The sequence below is a fragment of the Gopherus flavomarginatus genome, chromosome 4 (assembly GCF_025201925.1).
Source record: "Gopherus flavomarginatus isolate rGopFla2 chromosome 4, rGopFla2.mat.asm, whole genome shotgun sequence".
NCBI classification, from domain to species: Eukaryota; Metazoa; Chordata; order Testudines; family Testudinidae; genus Gopherus; species Gopherus flavomarginatus.
This window is the reverse complement of record NC_066620.1, coordinates 116071892-116087215: the sequence shown is the minus strand read 5'-3', so window position 1 is coordinate 116087215 and position 15324 is coordinate 116071892. Positions and strand designations below refer to the sequence as shown.

General features: G+C 43.5%; 2 protein-coding genes across 11 annotated transcripts in view; one reads left to right on the top strand and one right to left on the bottom strand.

The window, feature by feature from the left end:
* The window catches only part of MED23 (mediator complex subunit 23), a 111853-nt gene extending 101686 nt beyond the window's left edge, over window positions 1–10167 (bottom strand). For 9 of the 10 annotated variants that reach the window (XR_007773882.1, XR_007773881.1, XM_050949452.1 and 6 more), the window contains exons 1-8: window positions 9971–10167; window positions 5440–5471; window positions 5229–5316; window positions 4115–4239; window positions 3854–3965; window positions 3035–3133; window positions 2036–2137; window positions 699–768 (exon numbers count right to left, since the gene is read on the bottom strand). Coding sequence is in view for 7 of the 10 variants with exons in the window: in XM_050949452.1 (XP_050805409.1) it covers window positions 699–768; window positions 2036–2137; window positions 3035–3133; window positions 3854–3965; window positions 4115–4239; window positions 5229–5316; window positions 5440–5471; window positions 9971–10030 (688 nt within the window). In the remaining 3 variants the exon portion in view is untranslated. Of the gene's footprint in view, window positions 1–698; window positions 769–1030; window positions 1051–2035; window positions 2138–3034; window positions 3134–3853; window positions 3966–4114; window positions 4240–5228; window positions 5317–5439; window positions 5472–9970 lie in introns of those variants that run through there. The other variant, XM_050949457.1, reaches the window with a different exon arrangement.
* Window positions 10168–11325: 1158 nt separating this feature from the next.
* The window catches only part of LOC127049124 (ectonucleotide pyrophosphatase/phosphodiesterase family member 3-like), a 93078-nt gene continuing 89079 nt past the window's right edge, over window positions 11326–15324 (top strand). The window contains exon 1 of the mRNA XM_050949539.1: window positions 11326–11666. Within this exon, the coding sequence (XP_050805496.1) occupies window positions 11570–11666 (97 nt within the window). The 5' untranslated portion in view covers window positions 11326–11569. The remainder of the gene's footprint in view (window positions 11667–15324) is intronic.

Here is a 15324-nt window from a genome sequence, read left to right as displayed (position 1 = left end):
TTAAAGGAATCATCTGGAGATTAATGGAAGCTCTCAATTTTAGGTCCTTTATAGAAATGAATGAAACAACAGCAGTATATACACAAGAATTACTTTTCTTAAAATGTACAGGAAAAAAAAGAATTCTTCTTCTAAAAGAGCAAGAAGAGTATTAAACAGGACCGAAATGCCCTAATCAAACTTTTGCAGATTTCTTGAGAGAAGTAAAACTGAATGAAAAAGACTTTTTTTTAAATGGAGACTAAAGGCTTACATAAATTAGGGAATTCAGCAGTGGTGCAAATCCCTAGTCTAGATGTTGATTCAGAAAATGTTCATTAAGTCTGACACATAACATAGCTACACCAGTAAAAAAGTAATTAAATGTAGACACACCCTTGAATTCACAGGCCAGGTTAAGACCACAGAAGGGACAATATCACTTTTTGCAGAGGGGGCAAGTGAAAAGTAGTAATTTTCCATTTTCTACCTGTGCTCAAAGCAATACTTTTAATCTGGTAAATCCAAAAAAGTTTTCAACTTTTTTTAAGCTGAGGCAGGATAAAAAAAAAAAAAGAAGGTAATTGATAGCTATTACATAAATGCTACACACGCAAGCATTTTGCAAGAATTAACATATAAGGCTAACCGCAAATTAGGTAGGCCTACTGGCTAAAAATTCAATTCAATCTAAATTCACTTCACTCATGTTTTCTTACCGCAAATGGAATTTATTCTTGCAGTGGGTCTGAAGGTATCCACAAAGTCTGATACTAAGTTACCTAGCAACTGAAAGGAGATTATTAATACTAAATTGTTTACATTGACACAATATTCAATATAAAACAAGACATTAAATCAGGAAAGTTACTTGAAGGATATATGCTCTTTTTGGTAGAAATCAGAGCAAATCAAAATAGCTACTTTTCATGTGTACAATATTCTTGCAATGTAAATTATTTATTATCTTTCATGTGAGGTTTAAAATTCTATTTAGCAATAGAACACCATTTTCTTCAACTGAGCAATTCCTCAAAGGTACTTAACTTACCACTTCTTGGATGAAATCCTGGCCCCGGCGAAATTAATGGGAGTTTCACCCCTTATCTCCTCTAATCAAAGAAACATGTCCCTTTCTGTGCAAGCAAAACCAGAGATCTGGTTCGTCAAAAGAACCAAAAGGACAAGGGGAACATGTACTGAATGAGTATCACAGTCTTTAGGAACTGAAGGCTGTTTTGATTATACGAGAATGCCAAATAATTCTGTAATGGTGAATATCAGGACACAAAACTGGCCATACTGGAAAATTGAAGCTGCCTGCTTATCTTCCTAGTTATACGGAGAGTATGTAAGGCTGGTAGGCACATGAAGAATTTCAACCCAGTGTCAAATGCTAAAATTCAAGAACCTAACATTCAGATGCACATCTAAAGCAATATAATGGCCAACATTTGTGTTTAGTAGTTGTTGTATTTTTTAAACAGATGCCTAATTTAGCGCATATTTAGGCACCTAAATAAGTTACCTAGTTTTCCAAATTTTAAATTAGTAAGACCTGCTGAGCCCTCAATTTTGAAAGTTAGGCCACTTGCATGGAATCAATGGCATGATCTGCGTTAAGAACAGGGATCTGCCAGCAAATCAGCTGCAGGATAGGGGCCTCATTCAGTGCTTAAATAGAGACTAAGCGTATATTTTCAAGTGCTACACAGGCACAGCTGCAGCTATGCCACTACAGTGCAGACAAATACTACAGCGATAGCAGGGGCTTTTCTGTTACTCCAGTAATTCACAACCTGAGAGATGACAGCTAGGTCGATGGAAAAATTCTTCTGTTGACCTTGCTGCATCTACAGTCGGGGTTAGGTTGACCAAACTACATTGCACAGGCAATGAAATTTTTCACAGCCCTGAGCGATGTAGTTAGGTCAACCTAAGTTTTAGGTATAGACAAGGCATCAGGCATCCTTTTTTTTAAAAAATTGCACCCAATGTTTTGTATGGTGAGAATGAGGTGCATATCACTTTATAAAATATTACCAATAAACCTTACCCAATGAGGAAGCTTTCCCTCAGGGTACAGTTTTCTTATCTCTGTAACTGCAAAGTAGGCAGGTAATAAACAGGCATTTCTTTCCAAAATATAGGCTACAACCTAGAAATAAGTAAAATTTAAAAATGTAAGGCAATTTGGATAGTTACCATAAACAATATAAATTACAATGAGCTCTAGAAACTAGACACGTAAGATCTGAAGGTACATTAAGTTATTTTTAAACTGCAATGTGTTATTAGTATCACATTAGATCATAATGAAATTGTCATTAAATTGTATTTTGTTTTTCACCATTTATGCTGTTTACTTTTTACATTTTACTCAGTTTGGACAATGAAAGAAGAATGGCGAGATTTAATTTCTGGTTCTAATGCTTTAGCACAACACAGCAATATCTGGTGCAACAATGGGAAATATTTAAATCCCAACTGCTTTTTTTGTTTTTTGTTTTTTTTTTGGTTTAATGAAAATATTAATACTGGATTTCATAAAGCTTATTTAGCATCCCTTTAAGGCTGAGATTCTAAACTGACTTTATTATGCCCAGGTGGGTGAGGTAAACCACCTTATGTCTCTAATATCCTAGGACCAACATGGCTACATCACTGCATTCTACTATGCCCAGGCATATCAGCGGCTCAGATAGCCTGGTAATGGAAACGTGGTAGATCAGTGGTTTTCAACCTTTTTTCATTTGTGAACCCCTAAAAGATTTCAAATGGAGGTGTGGACCCCTTTGGAAATCTTCGACATAGTCTGTAGACCCCAACGGGTCATGGACCACAGGTAGAAAACCACTGTTGTAGATCACCATTAGATGATCCTGAAATACACTGGCACAAGAGCCAGTAGAAGACACGTCATCAGCTTAAGCTATTCATTTATATCAGATCTAAAAGGCTCCAAAGAGATCCCTTTCAGAATACCGTGAAGATCAATGACAAAAGATTGAGACCAACTTTTTCATTGTGACACCATAGAACATTTCAGAGTTACCTCTCTTGCTGCTAAGAGTTGCTGTACAACAGCTGAGCTCACTGTGTTAGGAATAGTTAGGATTTTCTCCAGGATCACCTTCAACAAATCTCGCACACCCTGAGAGAAATCATATAGAGATTAATATTCACAAAAACTCTCAATTTCTAGGAGCCAAAGTGCATCGGAAGACTGCTCAGAAAATACTAAGGACAAGGTTAGGTGCTTTGCTTCTAAGAGTCACAGTAAGTATCCACTGCCCAGGCTCCATCTTGAGCCTAGAAGTCAACACAGCAATAAAACTGCCCAGCAGCCCAAGCCTCATGAGTCTGAATCAGCTGGCACGGGCCAGCTATAGGATTTTCTTTGCTGTGAAGACATACCGCAAGAGGCAGATTTATGAATGTCTTCCTCAGTGCCTGCACAGGCAAAATCTTCCCACACCAGATACAGTGCTTCTGTTAGGTACCTTTTACATTGCTCAGTCTGACCCTTTCCACAGTATAAAGATGGAGGTGAAGATATAACCCTAAATGCTTTTAAAATACTACTTTTCCAGGCAAACAATTGCTGAAATTGTATTAGGAATATTATTTATTTTGTGATTGAAAATGGAAGGTAAGGTGACTCTGTGACCAGGACTAGGAAGTAAGGTGTACAACAGAAAATATTAATTAAGATGTGGTCTACACTAGGAAAAAAGTTGAGAATATCTGGTTTAATTGATGACAAAATACTCAGCTGACAGAGACAGGTTCAACACAGTCTCTGGAATCCCAGAAAGAAGCACTGTAAACTTATAAAAACCACCACAGTTTCCAAAATTTCTTAGGAAAATACCTTGTAGTCTACACCTCCAATTATTTTCCGGACCAGTTTAAATGTTAATGCCCATAGCTGTGTCCTTTCCCATTCAAGGGTTTCCGAGTTTATTAGAGATTCACAAACCATTCTAGTAAAAAAGAATACAACAGTGAGTGATGGACGAGAATAAGTAGATGATTTCCAATGAACAGTAAATTTAAGGAATTTTTTTTAACTAACCTACAATACTACAACGTAAGCCTATTGCATTTCTTGCTTCACCCACACTAAACATACCTCGGTGGCAACAGACCAGTCTCGACTGCCATTGCTAAACAGTCATACAAGAAAGAAATTCTTTTAGGACTGTGCTGGCTGTGGATGAATCTTACAATCCACTGGACACATTGTTCATGAGATTCCTGGAAAACAGTGGAGGATTAAAATAAACTACTTACTATGAAAACATAAGTAACAACTTCTTAAAACCATAAATTGCTACACTATGAGTAAAAGCAACAAATGAGGGATAATGACTTCTGGGTATTTAATCTGTCAAAGATTGCTCCTTTAACATCCACTTATCTTATTTCAAGAAATTTCCCCAATCTGTGACATACAAAGTTATAGCCTGATAGCATACATGAAGAGAAACAAAGAAAGTATATTGCTGGGCTGACTACAGAGTTGAAATGAAGACTTCATATATCCAGTATGTAATTAAGTTAAACGATTCATTTGCCAATATTAACATTTTATAATAGGAGGATATACCAAAGTAAGGAATGATACTTGTGAACAGGAACAAATAATCAGATTACTCTGAAATAGAGTGGAATGGGCTGCTGAACATAGGATGCATCAACAGAGATTTGAGTGAATTTTTGCAGTGCATAAAGTAAACAGAGACGTTTAATGACTGCTTTAGAAAACCCCGAGTATAATGCATTTCTTTCTACCTATATCAAAGACCTATGCTTTGCAAGAATGGTTGAGTCATGGGATAGTAATATTTTATGCATGAATGTTTTTCATGAAATATATCCCTTCTTTCATTCAAGCCCCTCCTTCAGAACCTCTTCTACTACAACAGCTATAAGAAATTACAGCTTTACCCCAGAAATGGGGATTTACTTTTGATATTTATATTTATAAAAGGAGTTATTCTTTACTACTACACCATGTTGTACACCAGCCTTTGCCAAGTAATCATGTAATTTCACTGATGTCAGCACTATCCTTCCCATCTAAGCTCACTATAGTGTTTTGTTATTTCCCTACTACTTTTCTTTCCCCAATCTGAAATTAGGTTGTGAGCTGTTTGAGACAGGAATCATGCCTTGGCTATGTATCTAGTACACTATCGGGTGCTGTAAAATATAACTACATTAACAATAAATGAAATGCTTACCTGGGAAAGACTGCTCCAGAACTGTCTAAAAGCTCCCAGGCAGCTGATCAATTTGGTTCTCTCATCTTCAGGAGTGTCCATAAACATACTATTGCAAATAAGAACACTAGTGATCTTCAATGTGTTCTTGAAAGGTAGCACAATTAAAACAGCAGATATAGAAGATAGTCACAATGAATCTCATGCACAAATAAATTGTCATTGCACTCACCCAGGGAAAGCCTCCTCTATAACTTCTGTTTTCTGTAAGAGAAAGGGGTTCAGCTCTTGGTGATTAATGGCAAATCGATCTAAAGCTCTGCTACAGATACACATAGTAGTAATAAAAACAGAATTATCAAGATGAGGCATGTTCAGTAAAAGGTAACATAGGATCACACCAATGGTTTTTCCAGCCTGATATACTGTCTCTTGAAAGTGACAAGCACCAGATGCTTCAGCAGGTACAATGTTCTTCTCTGCCCTCTCATGCATGCCCTTTGACAAATATACAACATTTCTTGAGGAGTTTGGTGGAGGGAGTTTCTCTGTAACCCATAGTGATTGATTTATGTACTGAAGTAGGAGGATTTATATTTTTATTCACTTTTTATTCTATCTTTTGTAATTGTAGATCTTCTTATAAATATAAAAATCTAATCATCTGAATCCTATTGAGTTCTTTCCCTCAATTATATTATGCAGCAGTGAGTTCCACAAATTAATTATGCTGTGCGTATAAAAGCATTTCCTTTTATTTAATTTACATCTGTTGATTTTTAATTTTACTAGATGATTCTATGGTCTTGAATTACAAGGATATATATAAATACTCAATTTACTTTTCTAATACCATTAATTATTTTATATATCCTCTTACTTTTCTCCTTTCTGAACAGTCTGTTTTAGTATATCATGTGAGATTATTTCCATTCCTCTAATCATTTTTGTTGCCCTTCTATGGACTGGTGGACTAGATATGGTGTCTAGTGCTGAACACAATATTCAAGACGATGACACCACATCAATGTATATATAATGACATTAAATATTTTAAATATTAATCTCTATGGGTAATAGGATGTGAAGGAATTAGATCAGGGGTTTCAAACTCAAACAACAACAAGGGCCACATGAAGACTAGTACATTGGCCTGAGGGCAGCATTACTGACCCCACCTCCACCCCACCCCTTCCATGAGGCCCTGCCTCTTCCTACCCCTTCCCTGCCCCCATTCCAACCCCTTCCCCCAAATCCCCACCACAACTCTGTCCCCTCCCTGCCCCCCAGGGGGCGTGTGGGGTGTGGCAGGGGCTCATGGCAGGGAGTTGGGGTGTGGGGTGCAGGAGGGGTGTGGCAGGGGTCAGGGTGCGGCAGGTAGCTGGGGTGGAGGAAAGGTGCGAGGTGCGGCAGGAGGCTCAAGGCAGGGGTCAGGGTGCAGCATGGGGCTCATGCAGGGGGTCAGGGTGTGGCAGAAGGCTCAGGGCAGGGGGTTGGGCTGCAAGAGGGGTGTGGGGTGTGGCAGGAGGCTCAGGGCAGGGGCTCAGGGTGGGCAAGGGGCTCAGAGAAGGGGGTTGGGGTGCAAGAGGGTTGGGGGTGCAGCAGGGGGCTCGGGCAGGGAGTCAGGGTGGAGGAAGGGTGTGCGGTATGGCAGGGGGTCGGGGTGCAGGAGGGGTGTGGCAGGGGGTTCAGGGCAGGGGGTCAGTGTGTGGGGTGCAGCAGGGGGCTCCGGGCAGTGGGTTGGGGTGCAAGAGGGGTGTGGGGTGCGGCAGGGGGTCAGGATGCAAGAGGATTGGGGCACAGGATTGGGGGTGCAACAGAGGGCTCAGGACAGGGGATCAGGGTGCAGGAGAGGTACGGGGTGCGGCAAGCTTCTTATTTACAATATCACCTGAAAGTGAGAACAGGTGTTCGCATGGCACTTTTGTAGCCAGCATTGCAAGGTATTTACATGCCAGAGATGCTAATCATTTGTATGTCCCTTCATGCTTCGGCCGCAGTTCCAGATGACATGCTTCCATGCTAATTACACTCATTAAAAATATGCGTTAATTAAATTTGTAACTGAACTCCTCGGAAAACTGTATGTCTCCTGCTCTGTTTTACCCGCATTCTGCCATATATTTCATGTTATAGCAGTCTCGGATGATGACCCAGCACGTTGTTCATTTTAAAAACACTTTCACTACAGATTTCACAAAACACAAAGAAGGTACCAATGTGAGATTTCTAAAGAGAGCTACAGCACTTGATCCAAGGTTTAAAAATCTAAGTGCCTTCCAAAATCTGAGAGGGATGAGGTGTGCAGCATGCTTTCAGAAATCTTAAAAGAGCAACCCTCTAATGTGGAAACTACAGAACCCGAACCACCAAAAAAGAAAATCAACCTTCTGCTGGTCGCATCTGACTCAGATGACGAAAATGAACATGTATCAATCCGCATTGCTTTGGATTGTTATTGAGCAGAACCCATCATCAGCATGGATGCATATCCTCTGGAATGGTGGTCGAAGCATGAAGGGATATATGTAACTTTAGTGCAGCTGGCACGTAAATATCTTGCAACACGGACTACAAAAGTGCCATGCGAATATGTGTTCTCATTTTCAGGTGACACTGTAAACATGGTGGCAGCATTATCTCCTGCAAATGGAAACAAACTTCTGTGTCTGAGCAATTGGCTGAACAAGAAGTAGGTCAGAGCGGACTTGTAGGCTCTGGAGTTTTACATTATTTTATTTCTAAATGGATTATTTTTGTACATAATTCTACATTTGTAAGCTCAACTTTCATAATAAAGAGATTGCATCACAGTATTTGTATTAGGTGAACTTAATACTATTTCTTTTGTTTTTTACAGTGCAAATATTTGTAATAAAAATAAATATAAAGTGAGAACTGTATACTTTGAATTGTGTTGTAATTGAAATCAATATTTGAAAATGTAGAAAATATCCAAAAATATTTAAATAAATGGTACTCCATTATTGTTTAACAGTGCGATTAATAGCAATTATTTTTTTAATCATGAGACTAATTGTGATTAATTTTTTTAACCGCTTGACAGCTCTAATTTAAATACATTTTCCTTTTAAAAAATAAACAACAGCCTCCTTCCTGAGCCGTAATGGGGGTGGGGGAGAGGTCAGGAGCAGCAGCCCAGCCCCTCCCTACTGCTCCTGGATGCACCACATTGGCATTGATTGCTGAGGCCACCAGCAGTAGTTGGCACTGTGTAGCTTCTGGAGACACACAATGCTAGAAGATCAAGGTGAGTTCCCCCTGCATCTTCTGGTTTTTGGGCTTCAGCATGGGGTGGCGGGCTGCCAGGATTTTGGGCTCTGACTCCGGAACTTCAGGCTCTGGCCTCCAGCTCCAGCCATGGGGCTTTGGGCATTAGTCTCTGGCTTTGTCCGCTGGACTTCATGGCTCAACCTCCCTCCCATGTCTCCCCTGCAACTCCCATCTATCCCCCATTCCTCCCGGCCTCCACTGCCTCCCCCCTATCCAGGGAGTAATTTGTCCCAGGACTTGTTGTGAAAAGTGATACTAACAAACAACTACTGTTTTGCACAGAAGCAGTCTTACTAGTTAGCAAGTCTTTAAAAAAAAATGCATCCAAAAGAGCAAAAGGAACAACAACAATAAAACACAAGAAGATGGAAAGCACTTTATTTGGGTTTCTATTCTGTTTAGGTCCAGTAAAGAAAAGAGAAAACTGTATATTATTTTTATTACTGAATCTGAAAAAAACCCCTACATTAATAAGTTACAATGATTTGGCTATGCATAGGTACGTATATTTGTTTTGTTTGAAGTTAATTATGTATTTTAGGAAAACACGTCAGACTGGCCACCAGCAAGAGTTTGTTCTGAGAGCCACTACTTTAAGACCTCCATATCCAGGCCTTATCCAAGCTTTGTTGCTTCTACTTAAGATTCAGCCTTTTCTGTCTGACTGCCAGATCTTCTGTTGAGCCCCTTGTCATCCCAGGCACTGACTACTGTAATCCAACCTCACTGACTGTGATACCTACCACACCACATTCCTTAAGTCTACTAAAAATACTGGGATCCTCTTCCTAGCTCCAACCACATCTACCTACTCTTTGTATTCCTCCACTGGCTCCCCTCTCCTCCACCGTATCAAACACAAACTCCTTGGTTTTGCTTTTCAGGTGTTTTTATCATTTAGCCCTGTGCTACTCAGCTTGACAACTGAATGACTGCTCTGCCAGTGATGCCTGCCTTGATCATCCCCTTTGCTCTCCAGTATTTCCATGATTTCTCCCAAGTCATCCTCCTATTCCCGAAGAAACAAACAAAAAACCCTCCTATCAGAATGTTCAAAGCCACCATCTGTCCTGTTTTTAAATCCTTCCTTAAAACCAACTTCTGCCGTACCTACAAATCGCCACAATCTAGCTTTGTTTAGGCAAGGAGAGCGCTGAGACTCATGTCCTTCCACCAAACTGCTTTACTGTTGCCCCGTTCTTTCAACCCGTTATTAGTGGGACTCACCAGCTCTTTAATTTTGTAACAACATCCCACTGGGGCCCGTCCTGCCCCTGGCCCCCATGATGCTGGGACAAAATCAGCAGGGGCCACAAAGCAACCATGGATCACTCCCCAATTAGTAAATAAGTCTTGTGCCAACCCCCCTCCAGCTCCTCACATCCCAAAGACCCCACAACACCCCAGAGCCCCCCATTCCCTCCCTCCCACCGCAAGGCCCCTGGGGCCGGGGCCCGGCTGTGACTCACCACCACCTCCTCGAAGATGCTCTGCAGCTGGGTCTCCATCGGCACCATCGGGATCGCCATGCCCCGCCCGCGGCTCGGCCCCAGACTCCCTGCGGGCAGCGACGGCACCGAACCGGGACCAGCTCCAGCGCCGAGGAACCGAGCGGCAGCGGTCCTGGGTCTGGCGGCGACCCCGGCGGAAGGTGCGTCCCTGAACCCGTCCCCGCCGGGAAACAGCTCCCCGGCCCCAGCAGTTCCGCGCTGGGGCCGACCGCAGCCTCCGGCTCTCGCACCTCCCTGGCCGGGCCCCGGGTGCGCCGCGGGGAGAAACAGGCGGGTGCGGAACAGACCGCGCCCGGGCCTGGCGGGGAGGGTGTGTGGCGCGGACCAGGCTAGCTACGCCCCGAGTGTCGCCTCGCTCCGGCCCGGCCCTGCGCTGGGCTGGACTCCGGCAGCTGAGTCCCCCGCGGCTCGCAGGGCTTGTCCAGCAAGTCCCGCTGGTGGGGCTGCACCTCAAGAGCTTGTGCGCAGCGGGGCAGGCAGCGGCCAGGCCGCCGTGTTCGGCCCAGGCCTTGTTGACTCACAAGAACCAACGTTTCGCAAAGCGCCGACCAGTGTTGGGACACAGGCCGGGCCATTGTACGCTAAGCGCCGCCGCCACGGTGCGGGCACTGGGCCAACTTCCTTTCTGGGCACCTCCTCCAGGGCACTGGGCATCAGGCTGCTCCCCCCCCCCCGAGGATTCAGGGGGCCTGGGGCAAAGCAATTTCGGGGGCCCCCGCCATAAAAAAAAGTTGCAATACTACAGAATACTATGTTCTCGTGGGGGGCCCAGCAGGGATCAGCGCCTGGAGCAAATTGCCCCACTTGCCCCCCTCTCTGGGCAGCCCTGCAGCCCCCTCCCAAGGCTCCGCCCCCGCAATACATTTCCGTTACCCCCACTCACTTTCCCTATCCTGGGTTTCGGGGTATTGGAGGGATCACTAGGCTGGGGGTGCAGGCTCTGTGGTAGGGCTGAGGATGAGGTGTTTGGGGTGCGGGAGGAGGCTCGGGGTTGGGGCACAGGCTGTCCTCGGGTGGCTCCTGGTCAGCAGTGCTGTGGAGCCAAGGCAGGCTGCCTGCCTGTCCTGGGGCACCGTACTGCGCCCCGGAAGCGGCCAGCAGGTCTGGCTCCTAGGCAGGAGGGGAAGGGGGCAGGAAGCTCCGTGGTGCACGCTACTCTCACTTGCAGACACTGCCCCCCCAGCTCCCATTCGCGGGTGCCGGTGTAACGCGGCAGCAATTCCTGAGCAGGAGCACAGATGGTTTTCTTATGTGACAGAAACTGCAGCTAGTTGCAAAACGGGAGGGTTGCTCAAACTGACGTTACACCGGTACTCTGGGCAAGGGCAGCCTTGTAGTCTCCCTGCTTTGGAGCCTGACGGGCTGCCCCAGGACAAGTAGGGACCATTGACACCAGGGGGCACTACTGCCCCTGAAATGGATCTCTACCGGCTCCCAGTGCAGCAGATTACTGTCAAACCAGTGAAAAAGGTCCACAGTAATTATCTTCAGTGCACAGCAGTTTATTGAGAAGGAATTATATAAGCAGAAAAGGGTTATTTTAAGCACATAACTCCTATGTTAGACATAGGACATCTTCCCGCAGCTCCCAGTGGCCGGGAACAGCAAACCGTGATCATGGGAGCTGTGAGCAGCCGTACCTGCAGATGCTCAGGTAAACAAAAAAAGTGTCTTGTGGCCTGCCAAGAGCTTACCCTGAACAAGCTGCAAACCAGGTTTGGAAACCCCTGTTTTAAACTATGTAACTCACCTAACAAGAGAAGACTTTGTCTAGTGCAAAATGCTTAATGCCATAGACTGCAACTCATTTGTGTATATATGCTTGTCTGCTTTAACTGTAAATAACTCATTTCTTTTTCCTAATTAATTAATCCTTAATTCATTTACTATAGGATTGGCTACAAGGATTTTCTCTGGTGTGAGATCGGAGGTACAAATTGACCTGGAGTAAGTGACCAGTCTCTTAGGACTGGAAGCAACCTGACTCTTTTGTGATCTTTAGTGTGTAACAACTACCTGTCATTAAGTCCAGCTTGCCTGGTTGGCAAGATAGACTGGAATGCCCAAGGGGAGTGTCTGTGACTCCATGATAAGACTGTTATAGTGTTTCAGGAGTTCACATTTATTATTGGGTTGGAGAAATCTAGTTATAGAACATACACTCCATTTGGAATCTTTGCCCTGCCTTTTGACAGTCTCTCCTGAGGTTGTCTCTCACAGTCGTAAACCACTCCAGACAGTGTGACAGGTTATGCTAGTCTAACGCCACACACAGGCACCAAACTTAACCCCAGCCCATGCGCACAGTCTAGGTCCATATCTAACCGGACCCCAGATAAGCAACCTTAAACAACCCTAACTTTTCCCCTGGCCCAGACTGGTCACTGCACTTGCCCCGTCCAGGCATTCGAATGGGCTTATCCCTTATCATAACTGCAACATACAAAATAGCATCAACCCTTACCCTAGACAATGGTCACAACCCAGTCCCAACAAAATGGAACCAATACTAACACTAGCACCATCATATAATCTGGACACAGTATTATGCTTAAATGAGACCCTTTATCTGCGTCACAATTAGAGCTGCTTGGAGAACAGTAATTCCGTTTTGAAGAGAATTTTGACATTTTGAAATTCTTTTTCATTCCAGTTCAGAACAAACCCTGCAAATTTAGAATTTTTTCACAAAGCAGAGTGGGAGCCCTGCTTTGGGGCAATCTGCCTGGTGAGCTCATAGCCACATGGACTTTAAGGTCAGAAGGGATCATCATGATCATCTAGTCTAACCTGCACATTGCAGGCAATAGAACTTAGCCCACCCACTCCTGTAATAGACCCATAACTTCTGACTGAGTTACTGAAGTTCTCAAATCATGATTTAAAGAGTTCAAGTTACAGTTAATCTACCATTTACACTAGTCTAAACCTGCAAGTGACCCATGCCCCATGCTGCAGAGGAAGGTGAAAAAAACCCCAGGATCTCAACTACAAGACACCTTGTCTAGCAGGCTGCCCAGGAACGGGGGACCCTGATAACCCTGGCTCCAAGAGCTAAACTGTAGAGCCTAAGAGCCAAGGCTGCTCAGGAACTACAGTTTCCATATTCTTGGCTTCCTGTCGTCGCACCAGGTGAGCTACAGAGCAGCCAGGTGGGCAAGCTAGCAGGAAAGCAGGCAGGTTTCCTATGGACCCCTGCTTGGCAGAGGATTGTGTTGGAAATCTTCCTGGGTTCCCTTGGAATTTCATTGAAATTGACACATCTCTGCAAAACATTGAAACAAATGAGCAAACTTTATCACAGCCTTACTAAGCAGTATGCCAGCTCCATTTTAGTTAAGGGTGAGAACTGCTTTCTGTTTAAAGGTTGATTTTTCTAAGTGCTCTAAAATCCACATGGTTACTCAGATTGTCTTGAAATTTGTTGTGTCTCATGAAAGTGTGGGGTAGGGTTAGTGAACCAAATTTGGAATCATTTGCTCGAGAAGTTCCCAAAATACAGCCCTCCTCCCCCAAACCTCAGCTTTTCTTAAAGTTGCAAATTCTGTCATCGTTATTGTTTGTTTTTTGCGCAAACCTAGGGATCAAACCATGGTGATATTCTCAGTTGAGTGAGAATACATCATGGAGAGGTAGCTTGAAGAACAGCTCTGAGCAGTGCAAACGCCTCCATTTATCTCAGTGAGTGTTCCCATCCCTCCACTCTAGGGCCAGTGTTGAGAGCCTGTGGTATACATTGTGCATGCCTATTCTCAACTATACACCCCAGCCACAACACCGTGTGCTTGGTGAGGCTCCTAGCATGCCTGTTCTCAGCTCTCTGCCCAGAGGGAGAGGTCAAGCAAATCTGACCCACACCTAACCAGAGTCTGGGTCTGTAAACTGACCACACACTAAGCCTAAATTGGATCCTCAACCTGGCCCACATGTTAATCCCATTTTGAACCCACAAATGGGCATTAACTGTAGCTCTAACCCAGGCTCATTACCTAGGCCATAATTCAGTTTACCAAATTTAAGATATTCCTAAACTTTGCCTTGGCAAACAAGGTCACTGCATTATAGCCTGTGCACAGCAGCTTGACCTTAATAGTTTTTATGGACACCAGCTTCAAAGCATGGGGGAACCTTCACATGCTACCATTTACCACAGAGAAGCTGGACATCAAAGAGAAATAACACCACACTGGTCTTGAGAACAAAGAGGTTGACTCTTACATCTCTCCACCAGGCAAAGTAAAGAACTCTCAAATTCTGATTTTCAGTCAACATGGTTACAGTCTCACACCCTAACCAAACAAGGAAGAACAAAAGAAAAACCTCTGCATTGGGAAGAAACATACCCGCTGAGATGGGTGGAAGAAAACACACTCTCCAAAAAACATTATTGTAGAAAGGGTCAGCAGATATAAAAGCACACTGACTGGCTGAGCTGAACAATCACCCATCCAAGAGGAGAGTCTTAACTTCAACATTCTTGTGGCTAACGTTTACCTTCTGTCAACTGATGGTAGAAACATTCACTGCAAGAAAGAACAACAAACAACTAAGGTTTATTTTAGGGAAGTAGAGGGATCACATAGTTGTGACAAAAAGAGTGATAAGAGACTTGGCTTTATTTCCTGGTTCCAATTACCTGACATAGGTCAGAGTTGCAAAACGTTAGTTATAGAGATGGTCAAAAATATATTGAAAAATATTTTCAGTGAATAATGGATTTTTTGTATAAATGTGCATTTTCTGTGAAAATTTCATTTCCCTGGATTTGTTTTGGTTTTGTTGAAAAAAACAAAGCCCTGAAAACTAAATAGTTTATGTTTTTGCAGGTTCCAGTTTTGCACTGAAAAATTTAGATAAAAGGTTTGTTTTTTTTAAAAGAAAAGTTTCAACTGTCTCTAGATAATGGTAACTGCCTCAGATGACAGGATCAGTACTCAATGACTCCACTGGCTGCTCTTAGTATTCCTTTTACACACAGCCTATTCTTTTGTATATGTCTCTGTGTGTGAAAACGTCAGGAATCAGTTTGCAGCAGAACTAGTCTCCAAGCAACCTCATCAGTACAACTAAAGCAAACTGCCTGGTTGGCCAGGCCATCTGATTGGCTGCAGGGCCAACAGGACAACTCTTAAACCAGCAGCAGCTTGCTGGAGAATCAATGCTTACATCTACCACTGTGATTGCTCCTGTGTTACCTTGTTCATACTGCTCCTGCCTTGCTCCCAGCCTTGAACCTTCCCCTGTCATGAACCACTCCTGGCTCTCTCCCCTGCTCACTCCAGTTCCTGACACCTGGCTTGACCTGTGGCTCT